A 12,561-nucleotide genomic window follows, 5' to 3' on the forward strand; every position below is an offset into this window, starting at 1 on the left:
GTTGTGTTACACTTATATTAGATGTTGGTGAGGGTGCACCCAGGGCATTGTGTAGAGATAGGAATGATGTTATTAAACGAGTAAGAGTGCAGAAAAGATTTACCAGGATGCTGTTTGAGTTACAAGAGGAGGTTGTGCAGATTAGGACTTTACTCCCTGGAACATGGGATATTGAGGAGTGACCTGATGGAGGTATGTAAGATCATGAGAGGCATAGATAGGATGAAATCACACAGTCTTATTCCTAGTGGGGGTGGGGGGTGATAAAAACATGAGGGCATAGGTTTAAGATCATAGATAAGGGATTTAAAGTCAACATTAAAAGGGCATTAAGGAGCAGCTTCACACAAAGGATGGTGAGTACTTGGAATTAACTGCTAAGAGCACTAGTTAAGGGGGGTACATTAACAACATTTATAACTATCCAGATAAGTACATGGATAAGAGGGGTTTAGAGGGCTATGGGCCAAACTCAAGCAGATGGGACTAGCTTGCTGGGCATCACAACCAGCATGGACAAGTTGAGCCAAAGGACCTGTTTCCATGCTGTGTTGCTCTATGATTCAAAAAAGTTAGACTATGCAGATATAGACGAGAATCAAAATTACTGCAGGCACAGGAAATCTGAAAGAAGAAACAGAGGCTACACCTGTGGAAAGGAAAATGGATTTCATGCTTCAGATTAATTCTGCTTTCCACCACCCCTCTCCCCAACCCCTGAAGGTGCTGTCTGATCTGTTGAACATCTCCATCATTTCTGTTTTTGTTTCATTTTGATTTGATCTGTTGCTGGGGGTTCAGACAAAATAAACAGAAACTTAACTTTTGAACTGAAACTTTTCAGAACTTAACTTTTGACAAGAAATACCATGGCTACAAGGGAAGGTCAGACTAATAAGGCTCATCAGACAATAACAAATCTCATTTCCTCTGCGATCTTCCCTCTGCAACTAGCCCATTTCTACTTTCTACCTTGAATCTAATTCTGAAATGTTATCAACCTTCAAGTTTACTGATCTTTTCAGCTGCACTCCACATGAATTTTGAGTCTATATATCTGTAACTTCTCTTGTTTATGGCTGAAAGTGCCAAACCATGCTGAACTGGTTGGGGTGTTGGGGTCAGAGGCGCGGGACGGGCTGGTTCGGCTCAATGCTCTGCGGAGTTTGCTCAAATACGTGCTGGACTGAGGCTGGGGCCTGCAACCAGTGGATGTGTAGATCAGCTGCATTGATGCCTGACATTGTGAACTTCAGTCCTGAATGCAGTCTGCTTGCTTTTATTGTCTGCACAAATTGTTTTCCCCCCTCTCTCTCTGCACACTGGATGTTTAACGGTCTTCTTTTGTTTTTAATGGTTTCTGCTGGGGTTGTTTTGTGGCTGCCTGCAAGGAGATGAGTCTCAAGGTTGTTTAAAGGATACATACTTTGAAAAAAATATATATACTTTGATTTTTGAACTTTAAAGAAAGGATATATTTTGTTGTACAGAAAATTCTTCACATATTCTTTAAATATTAACCATTACTTGTTTACTATCAAAACTTTTGATACAGGTCCTCAATCTACCTGATCGAGTTATGCCTAAGAGCCTTGAAGATGGCTTTGTTTAGATGTACACTGGTTTCACATTAAACTTAATCAATTCAGTCTTGTACCAGCAGAAATAGCCCATTCCTGCTTCTCAAAATCCATAACATTGTACATATCTATAAAATAGTCTTTTAAAATTCTGAGGCACAAATTAGGATTTGCCAACAAACAAGCCAAATAGATGAACTTACTTCAAGCTCTTGTTTAATTGCTTTTAAGTCGTACACAAAATAATTCTGATATTGTTGAAATGGTACAGCTAAAATAAAGGCCGCAGTACTGAGCACCACCATAAGACTCTTAGAAAGAGGGGCTTTATCTGTAAAACAAAAAGAGGAAATTGGATAGCTCCAAATGATAGACCATTTTTGTTCTTTGCTATAACTCTAATGTGCAGGAATAACCAAGATAATCTTCCACCTCATTGTAACACAACTCATTTTAATTGTTTATGCCAACATCCTCAGCATAAACCTTTGCTGACTGTTCATTAAAGGAAAACACTACACTGCTCCACTGTACTGATTCACACTCAAGTAATTGGAGAGGTATTTAACTAAGAGTGGGTAGGATCATTAATTCTAAATTAGAAAGTCTTAAATTCAGGTCCTCCTTCGGAGATTTCAATATCTACTCCCCCTGCTCTGCAATACATCAAAGTCATGGCATCCGCATCAATACTGCTCTGTTCCCAGATCTTTTGATTCCTTTAACATCCACAAATCTATTTAGTTCCCTTTTGGGTGAAACCATTGACTGAGCCTCCACACCCTTTGGGGTAGAGAATTCCAAAAGTCACCAATATACGAATGAAGAAGTGTCTTATTTCAGTCCCAAACAGCCTGCTCCTTATTCTGAAAGTGTGCCCCCCCCACACACACCTCTCGACTCCTAGGCCAAGGGAAACATTCTACTTGCACTCGAAGAATTTTGTACATTTCAATGAGGTCACCTTGCAATTTTACGAACTTTAAACAATAGAATCCCAGCACATTCAATCACTCCACACATCAAAGATGATAGCGTGATAATGATTAAGAATAGCTTTATGTGTTACATGTACATTGAAATATTGAAACGTGCAGTGAAATGCATCGTTTGCAGCAAATCAAGTCAGCGAGGAATTGCTGGGGACAGTCCACAAGTGTCCCTGTGTTTCCAGCGCAAGCATAGTATGCCTAAAACTTATTAATCCTAACCCTAATGGTATGCCTTTGGAATGTGGAAGGAAACCGGAGCACCAGGAGGAAACCCACATGGTCATGAGGAGAACTTATAAAGCCGTTAAGGGAAACAAACCCCAATTGGTGGTCACTGGCGCTGTAAAACAATTGGACCAACCACTATGCTCATATGACACCCATCCCTGCCATCCCAACTTGGTGAAGGCTCATTGCATTCCCTTCCAGGCAATTCCTATTTGCTACATAGTTCAAAAACACTTGGCAGTTTTTGATATTTAAAAGTCAATCTTATAACGTGAGCCAAGTAACCTTTTAGCACCAAATTCCAGGGTAAGTATGTACAAGTCGTCAATGAGGCCGCACTTGGAACACAGTATACAGTTTTAGTCACCCTGTTATAGGAAAGGTGTCACAGAAAATCTGCAGATGCTGGAAAACCAAAGCAACACACACAAAATGCTGGGGGAACTCAACAAGTCAGGCAGCATCTATGAAAATGAATTAGCAGTCAACGTTTCAGGCCAAGACCCTTCACCGGGACTGGAAAGGATGACAGTTTACTCTTTTCTATAGATGCTGCCTGCTGAGTTCCTCCAGCATTTTGTGGGTGTTGCATGGGAAAGATGTGGTTAACCTGTAAAGAGTACAGAAAAGGACCAGAGGGCCTGAGCTATAGGGAGGGGTTACCCAGGCTAGGTCTTTATTCTGTGGAATGTACCAGAATATGAAGTGACCTTATGGAAGTGTTTAAAATTTTAAGAGGATCGATAAAGTGTATGGTAAAAGACTTTTCCCAGGGTAAGGGAGTCCAAAAATAGGGTGATGGGGCAAAGAGGAACCTGAGAGGCAGCTTTTTCCACCCAGAGGGTGGTGAGTATATAAATAAACAAGTTGCCAGAGGAAGTGGTTGAGGCAGGTACAATGGTTTTATTTAAGACACACTTGGTGGGGAGGTGATTGGTGAGATATGGGCTGATCTTGGGACTAGCTGGGTGGGCAGTGATCAGCATGGCTTCGTTGGACCAAAGCGCTTGTATTCGTACTATATTGCTCTAAGACTCTATATTAAAATAAACAGCAGACTTCCGATGTTCTAATTTTATTCTAATACTTCTGTGAACTGCCTGCTGCTCAAAAACATTTCAGTTTGATCTGGAGCTTTCAGATTGCTGAGACCAATTAGCTCCCATAGCCTGAACGGCAATTACAAATAAAACAAAAAAAAATCATAGATGCAAGAGATTTTGCAGATGCTGGAAATCTTGAGCAACACACATAAAATGCTGGAGAAACAAGTCAGGCAGCATCCATGGAAGGGAATAAACAGTCAACATGCTGTGTGTATCAATAAAATTTTCAGTTTATTTGCATTTTCTGTACAGATGAAAATAAAGGTGAATCTCTGGCTCTAGACTATGGATCAATATACCACCTTGTTCAATTTATAGAGATTCCAATTAATCCCCTCTACTACTTTCCCTCTATAATCATACAGCTACATCCTGGCGGTGTGTTTTCGCACCGATCGGGCAATCTGGCACTTTACTGTCTCTGAGAGGGTTCCACACATGGCACAGAGGCCAGGAAGCTAGGAAAAGGGTGTGAACCCATGTTCAACTCCACCTCTCGCTGATTAAAGCACCGAGGAAGATTCAAAGCATCAAGCTGAGGGCGGAGGGTGAGTGAGTGTCAGCGCTATCTACCTGCCCCTCGATCACTGCTGCTAGAGGAGGGTGTCTATGCGTGGTGGTCTCTCTCTCCCCCTCCCCCCCACTACCTCACCTCCATGCTGCTGGAGTAAGGTTTGTGGTTTCAGTGTTGGGATGTGTTCTGAGCACTCCATTTTTTGTTGCTACTTTTGGGCGATTTTTGAATCAGGGCAGCCTAGAAATGATGAACACTGAATTGAACTGAAATATGCCTTTTGATTCTATGTTTTATATTATGCGTTTGCACTCTTATTTTGCTGCGGTTTTGTGTGTTTTTTTGCATGTGGGGGGGGGATTGATGTTTTTCTTTGTGTGAGTTGGTTCCATGGTTCTTTGTTTCATGACTGTCTGTGGGGACATCAAATTTCAGGATTTTATGCTGCATACATACTTTTGAACTCTTTGGCCAAGCTCAGATATTTCTTCAATTGCCTTCTGAACACTACTGATTCCCATTCCATCTAGAGCTGCACAGAGAAGGGCCTCCTCAACCACAGTAAGCATTTGTTCCATGAAGTTTCTGCAACTACACTCCAACACAAGTAGGCCTTGAAGAAAATCTACCTAATACCTGCCTTAACATTTCCAGCAGTTGAAACTCACCTCACTCCCTTCGAAGGCCATGTGAAAATACACCCATATATGCTCTTTGACAATAAACACAACTTCGACAAAATCATTTAATTAAACTGAAAATCCCCGGTTTGATATCAGCGATCTAAATGTTTCTGCATCCTTCTGAACATGGCATACAGTCAGGTGAGTACACCGGACGGCCAGCTAACTTGCATCCTACTGTTATGGTCATATAATTCAATGCTCCACGGACTTGTTTTTTTGCTCCCTTTTATTGATTGACAATTTAAAGTGTCAAAGCTACAGTGATTCAGAAACTCAATTCATAAAAGCAAGATGTCCAAACAGATGCATAGAGTGTGAAATAAGAAAGTTGCGATGAACCTCTACGTATCACAGGAGGAAAATAGAACGCTGCTGGAGGAAGTCATTGGATCAGGCAGCAACTGTGAAGCCAAACAGATAGTTAAAATATCCGCACGTGTGTTGCTTCTGTAAACCACCAAATGTGCCTCGGGGGGTGCACTATTTAATTGTTCAATCTGATTGCTTTGCATTTTATGAAGTTCTACAGGGTTCACAAACTTTTTAGCACCACTGTATGTTAGGTACCGCTTTTAACAAGTAAGTAATAGCCCCATGGTTGCGTCCATTGGTGCCCCACGTGTTGCATAAGCATGGCAGACGCAGTTTAATGTGGATAAATGTGAGGTTATCCACTTTGGTGGTAAGAACGGGAAGGCAGATTATTATCTAAATGGTGTCAAGTTAGGAAAAGGGGAAGCACGACGAGATCTAGGTGTCCTTGTTCATCAGTCACTGAAAGCAAGCATGCAGGTACAGCAGGCAGTGAAGAAAGCTAAAGGCATGCTGGCCTTCATAACAAGGGGAACTGAGTATAAGAGCAAGGAGGTCCTTCTGCAGCTGTACAGGGCCCTGGTGAGACCACACCTGGAGTACTGTGTGCAGTTTCGGTCTCCAAATTTGAGGAAGGACATTCTTGCTATTGAGGGAGAGCAGCGTAGGTTCACAAGGTTCATTCCCAGGGTTGCGGGACTGTCATATGTCGAAAGATTGGAGCGACTGGGCTTGTATATTCTGGAATTTAGAAGGCTGAGAGGGATCTTATTGAAACATATAAGATTATTAAGGGATTAGACACGCTGGAGGTAGGAAGCATGTTCCCGCTGATAGGTGAGTCCAGAACCAGAGGCCACAGTTTAAGAATAAGGGGTAGGCCATTTAGAACGGAGTTGAGGAAAAACTTTTTCACCCAGAGAGTGGTGGATATGTGGAATGCTCTGCCCCAGAAGGCTGTGGAGGCCAAGTCTCTGGATGCTTTCAAGAAAGAGATGGATAGAGCTCTTAAAGATAGCGGAATCAAAGATTATGGGGATAAGGCAGGAACTGGATACTGATTGTGGATGATCAGCCATGATCACAGTGAATGGCCTACTCTTGCACCTATTGTCTATTAATGCTGGTGAGCAGAATATCCTCCTGTTTGAATAATTGCTCAACATCCCAAAGTATTGACTCCCCCTTCCTAACTATTTGTAGTCCCCTTGTAAATAATGACTCTTGAACCATGCTTTCATCTTTTATGAAGGGAACATAACAAAAGAAGTAAAGATCCATTGCCTGGCAAAGTTGACTCATCCACCTGCACAGCAAAGTCTGTTGCCCTCAGTATGTTGCACAATGTGTCTCCAGATTCTCAGACATTTCATCTACTCATCTTTGGACAGAGTTATCAATACGTAGAATCCCCTTCAGTATTTGGTCTGGTGACCGTACTCAGAACTTCCCTTATTGCAGGCAGAATCAGTTCTCCAATTGTACGGGGCTTTCCAGATTTAGCTGTGAAACTTGGTATGAAGCACACAAACCATCACTGTTCTGTTGTGAAATGCTGGCAAACATGTTTTGAAGTGTTTCCTATTTCTGAAAGTTTTCTCCAAGTGACCGAAAATAAGTCAAGCTCTTGCTTGCCTTATCAGAGTGTGTTCTTTTTGAATGGTTAAGGAGCCTGAATGGTTTCATTGCCTCATTTGAAAAAACTTTTTCACACAGACACATTAGCTGCTGGTGGTTGCTTGGTGTTGGTATAAATCTATATTGCAAATATGCCACTCAATACTGTGTACACTTTTCTGTTTGGTCTGCTTCTGTCCTTTTTGTTATGGATTCATGACCACAGTTAATGACCTATTGTTTAAGTCCAACCTCAAGTGCTGCCATCCATAAAGGGAAAGGTTATGAGGGCATCACAGCTCCGGCAAAACCTGACTCACTGCCTGAAGGTACATAAAGTGGGGCTATGATATCTTGGTTGAGCTGTAGGTTAGAGAAATGTGGTCAAGACCATTCAAAAGGGCAGATCCTGAACTTTACTTCAATGAACACTACAGCCTAATTCACAGGAATTGCGGCACTGCGTGATGAGCGTATGGAAATCATACCAGCTAACACAACTACCTAATGAGCGGCGATAATGTGCGCAGACCAGGCCTGGAAATAACATGATTCAGTCTAGATTTCTCATGATATGCCAAACACAGAAGTGTCACATTGCTTTCCAGAACTATAACACACTTCAAGCAAAGTCTAAGGGTACGTCCACACTACGCCGGATAATTTTGAAAACGAAGCTTTTTCTCTTTGTTTTGACCCTCCGTCCACACTGAGCCGGCGTTTTCACCCCCCGAAAACGGAGATTTTCAGAAACGATCTCCAGAGTGAATAAATCTGAAAACGCCCATTATCCGGTGTAGTGTATACGGGGTAACCGGAGAGATTTAAAAACACTGTCATGACAACACCACAACAACAATGCTTTTTCTGCTTCTGCTTGGTACTGCGCAAGCTGTTATAAAGTGCAATTGGTGTGAACGGCGTGAGAGTTAAATTGTAAAGTGAGCTTTTTTGACTATTTAAAAATGCTGTCATGACGTGCTGGAACGGATTGCCACAGTGCGGCATTTCGTTGTTTTCTTGAACGCAGCCCCCCACATAACCTAACAATTTCAGAACAGACCAAAGCCAGAAGAGTTAGAAATGTACTCACCAAATACTTTGACCCATAGCTTACTGAATAAATAAGTATACTCACTTTGCCCTGTTTTCTGTCCTTGCTTGTATGAAGGTGGTTTACCTATTTATGCAAGTACTTCTCTGACAATAGATGTGTTACAGCCTAATGTAACATTGTATGGAAATACAAGATAACACTGATGCAGACATTTAACAAGGTGCTTTATTAATGCAACAGAGTTAGTCAGTTTTTCAATGTTCGTCGTCAGCCGGGTCATACTGTCCGTGAACTCCATATGCTCCAGTATTTGTTTTTTTTAGTTTTAAGTCCTCCTGTGCGAGAGCCAACAGCAATTCCTTTTAAGTTTCTCTACTCTGTAACTAGACAAATGGGCACCAAGTATACTCTTTTCTCTTCGCTTGTTTTATGTGTGTCTTGCGCATGCCCAGTAGGAGGATACTCGCCCAAATATCCGTCTAATGTGGACGGAGATATTTTGAAAAACGCTTAGTGTGGACACCTGTCGTTTTTACTCGAAACCGGCATTTTCAAAATTATCCGGCGTAGTGTGGACGTAGCCTAAGAGAGCAGTGGGTTAGCAAGGGATGAGGTGATAACGTGATCATTGTAATTAATTATGAGGCACCAAGGACCAAATGCTTATAAGTAATTCAATTCTCAAATTAAGCCTGTAATCCTTCAACTATCCCCTTTGTTACAGAGCACAACCCTACCACCCCTGGGGAGTTTGGGGGGGTGGGTGATATCACTCACTTTGGAAACATTGGTTAGAAGTTATGGGCCAAACGTGGGCAAATCTTAGGTGAGCATCTTGGTTGGCATTAACCAGTCGGGCTGAAAGACTGGTTTAAATTGTGTATGACTCTATAATGTACTTCACTCACTGCCACCTAAAATGTTGAGTGTTTAATTTATGGATAAAGTTGACATAGTTATAGAAATGCAGACATAGCTTGAGATACACATTTCTTCCACAGTAATCATACTATGAGTAGGACATATATATCAGACAGTTTGTTGTGCAAACACCCACAAAGGAAATTAAGCAGCTAAAAGCAGAGGACTCAACCTACATTAAAATGTTTTAAATAATTTATAAGTCATTCACACCATTACATAGATCTTCCTCTTTATCTTGAAGGTAAAATGCAAGAAGTCAGAGAACAGAAGAGGCACAGAAACAGATCCCTCGGCCCATCTAGTCTATGAGGAACTATTATTTTACTGACGCCTTAAAATCACTTGCTTCAGGCAGATGGGACACATCAGCTGTGGTTGACAGTTCATCTGGAAGGAAAACTGATCTCAATCCTCCTCCACTAGCTTATGGCTATACTCACCCACGAAGCCAGCTTCAGACATAAACCCCTAGCTGGAGTCCCCAAGTCAGTCCTACATTGAGTTCAATGCTGACTGTATCAGTCTCTGCCATTCCTTTGGGTTCGCCAGATGCTTGGAGTGGCGGGGAGAGCTTGCTACATGGGCAACAGCTTGCTCTCCATATTATACTGCCCAGGCTTGCGTATTAGACAGCTAGGATGTTCATGGTCAACTCTGACTGATGGAGGCCCTCACTGTCACCCTTATTCACCACTTCCACTGATAGCTCGTTCCACACTCTCACCACTCTGAGTGAACTTTCCCCTTTCAACCTCAACCCATGGCCTCTAGTTCCAGTCTCACCCAACCTTAGTGGAAAAAGCCTGCTTGCATTTATCCTTTCTACATCCCTCAATTTCTATTAAATCTCCACTCCATCTTCTACGCTCCAGGGAATAAAGTGCTAACCTCAACAACCTTTCCCTGTAACCCCGGTTCTCAAACACTGAAAACATCCTTGTCAATTTTCTCTGCACTCTTTCAATCTTCCTGACATCTTTCCTTTACGTAGGTGACTAGAACTGCACACTATACTCAAAACTAGGCCTCGGCACCCTCTTATAAAACTTCAACATTCTAATTCCCCTACTCAAAGCTTCAATTTATGAAGGCCAATGTGCTGAAAACTCTTTACAACCCTAATCTACCCGTGACACTGCTTTCAAAGAATTCAAGATAGCATTATTTAATTATTTCAGGAGCCCCTAGTGCATTTTTTTTTGCCAGAGCGTGGTGAATCTATGGAATTTGTTGCCACGGGCGGCAGTGAAGGCCAAGTCATTGGGTGTATTTAAGGCAGAGATTGATAGGTATCTGAGTAGCCAGGGCTTCAAAGGTTACAGTGAGAAGGCGGGGGAGTGGGACTAAATGGGAGAATGCATCAGCTCATGATAAAATGGCGGAGCAGACTCGATGGGCCGAATGGCCGACTTCTGCTCCTTTGTCTTATAGTCTTATTTTTGAAAGGTAGACACTCCAGTACTATCATTAACTCAGCAGACTGGCAGCTCTACAAAAAACAATGGAGTAATGTCCAAATGTCTTTACTTTAAGTGATTTTGAATGAAAAATAAACATTGACCAGGGAGAGATGTGCACTACATCCTTCAAACAGAACTTCTATAGAGTATCCACATCAGAATACGGCCAAAACTTTTTTTATGGAGCTGTAATGAAGGAAACTCCACAAACCATTTGTGCAAAGAGAGTTTCCATTATACAGAAACAGATGACCAGACAATATATTGCTGGTGACACACATAAAAGTTGCTGGTGAACGCAGCAGGCCAGGCAGCATCTCCAGGAAGAGGTGCAGTCCACGTTTCAGGCCGAGACCCTTCCTCAGGACTAACCGAAGGAAGAGCTGGTGATACTGGTTAGAGTAAAAAAACTGAGTCCAAGTGATCAGGGAGCATTCCTTCCAGATCATTGAACGGGATCTTGTACAATTGTTATGGTACAGAGAAAACCCCTTCTCAGAGATGGCAAATCTGGCAATATGCTGCTCCCTCAGTACCACCCCTCCCCTTCTAAAGCGGTGTTCTCTCAGCACTGCCGCTCAGAATGAAAGGCGCTCCCTCAGCACTGCCGCTGTGAATGAAAGGCGCTCCCTCAGCACTGCCGCTCCGAATGAAAGGCGCTCCCTCAGCACTGCCACTCCAGCGGATCCAGCCGGCAGCCAGCCCGCAGTTTATGCTATGAAGCGGAATACAAAGCTACAGCGAACGGCCCGGGTGCAGGAGCAGACCTCGGGAGGGGGGGGGGAAGGCGGTGAGGGAGCGGCTCCTCGGCCTTGGCCGAGTCGAGTCCACTGCATCAACTTCTGATCACAGGCCGCGGGCGTGGAGAGGCCCGGCGCTCCGATCCCGGAAACCGCCGGGCTCAACAACAGCCTCCTTGCCCAGGCCCAGAAACCGTGTCCTCGCCTGCGCCGGCCCCCACCAAACTCCGCCTCACCCCCGGGCCCCACTACTCACACAGGCCGCTGGAGCCAGTGCCGCTCAGCATCGTCTCGCCGACCACGCCCCCTTATTCTGGCCACGCCCTGTCAGCCCGACCCGCCCTGATTCTGGCCACGCCTCTCCATCAGCCCAGACCCGACCTCTGCTGCTGGCCACGCCTCCCTGTTGTCAGCCACACCCCTCCGCCAGATCGGACACGCCCCTGTTGCTAGCCACGCCCCTCCACCAGTCCGGACGCGCCCCCTCGAGGAGCTATGCCCCTCCCCTTCTTCGCCTTGCCTCCGGTGAGCTGATCAAGATCATTGATATTCACTTACCGGCACACGTTGACATTTAATCCTGGACGCAATCACCTACATTCTCACTGTGGCTCTTCCTGCACTCACTGTTCCACTCGCTCTCTTTTTTAACAAAACAACAAAAGTTCATTGACACCAAAATGCATGAAATACAAACATCAAGTACTTCCAAGACATGATTATTACTGTCTATAAAACAGTCAATTCCCGGGGGGAGGGGGGCCACCATTCAGGGAAATCCCCCACAGTACCCAGTGCTCCTTCTCCAAGGACACCTGGGCACAAACATATCCCCAAAAGAGGGGTAAACCCCACTCACTCCTAACACTCTTAACACACTCATCCGCTGACCCTGCTGCTCACTGACACACTCCAGAGTTATCCCCTGGTCACTCACTGACCATCCCCAGTTCTCACTACATTATCACTGACTACAATCCTCTCATTGATGAATGATTGTACTCATTTACAAGTTGGAGAGAGCACACTCAGCGACACACTGACCCATAGATTTTTATCAGGTTATTTCCACTCCAGTTGTGTGAAGTGACTGCTGAGGCCAGGACTACAAACACAGACTCCCCCTCATACAGGTGCAGGTCATGTCTGAGGGGGCAGGAGGTTGGTTAGTTCCACCATTGACATTGGGCTTGTGAATGTTGTCAGTGCACGGCCTTGGGATTCTCAGTCCCACCTGGGATGCTCCTCCACTCGGAGCAGTCACGGTTCCCCGGAGTCATGTTGACGTGGCATCTCTTCAAGGGGGCTTTCATACTTCATACTTTATACTTTATTGTCACCAAAC

At 43.9% G+C, this 12,561-nt stretch overlaps 1 protein-coding gene across 3 annotated transcripts in view; it reads right to left on the bottom strand.

Moving 5' to 3' along the window:
* The window catches only part of ubac2 (UBA domain containing 2), a 224,323-nt gene extending 212,770 nt beyond the window's left edge, over nucleotides 1-11,553 (bottom strand). For 2 of the 3 annotated variants that reach the window (XM_063048397.1, XM_063048398.1), the window contains exons 1-2: nucleotides 11,473-11,553; nucleotides 1,784-1,911 (exon numbers count right to left, since the gene is read on the bottom strand). In XM_063048397.1, coding sequence (XP_062904467.1) covers nucleotides 1,784-1,911; nucleotides 11,473-11,503 — 159 coding nt within the window. In that variant the 5' untranslated portion in view covers nucleotides 11,504-11,553. The remainder of the gene's footprint in view (nucleotides 1-1,783; nucleotides 1,912-11,472) is intronic. The other variant, XM_063048399.1, reaches the window with a different exon arrangement.
* Nucleotides 11,554-12,561: the final 1,008 nt, after the last annotated feature.

This window comes from Mobula hypostoma, chromosome 5 (genome assembly GCF_963921235.1).
Source record: "Mobula hypostoma chromosome 5, sMobHyp1.1, whole genome shotgun sequence".
Lineage (NCBI taxonomy): Eukaryota > Metazoa > Chordata > Chondrichthyes > Myliobatiformes > Myliobatidae > Mobula > Mobula hypostoma.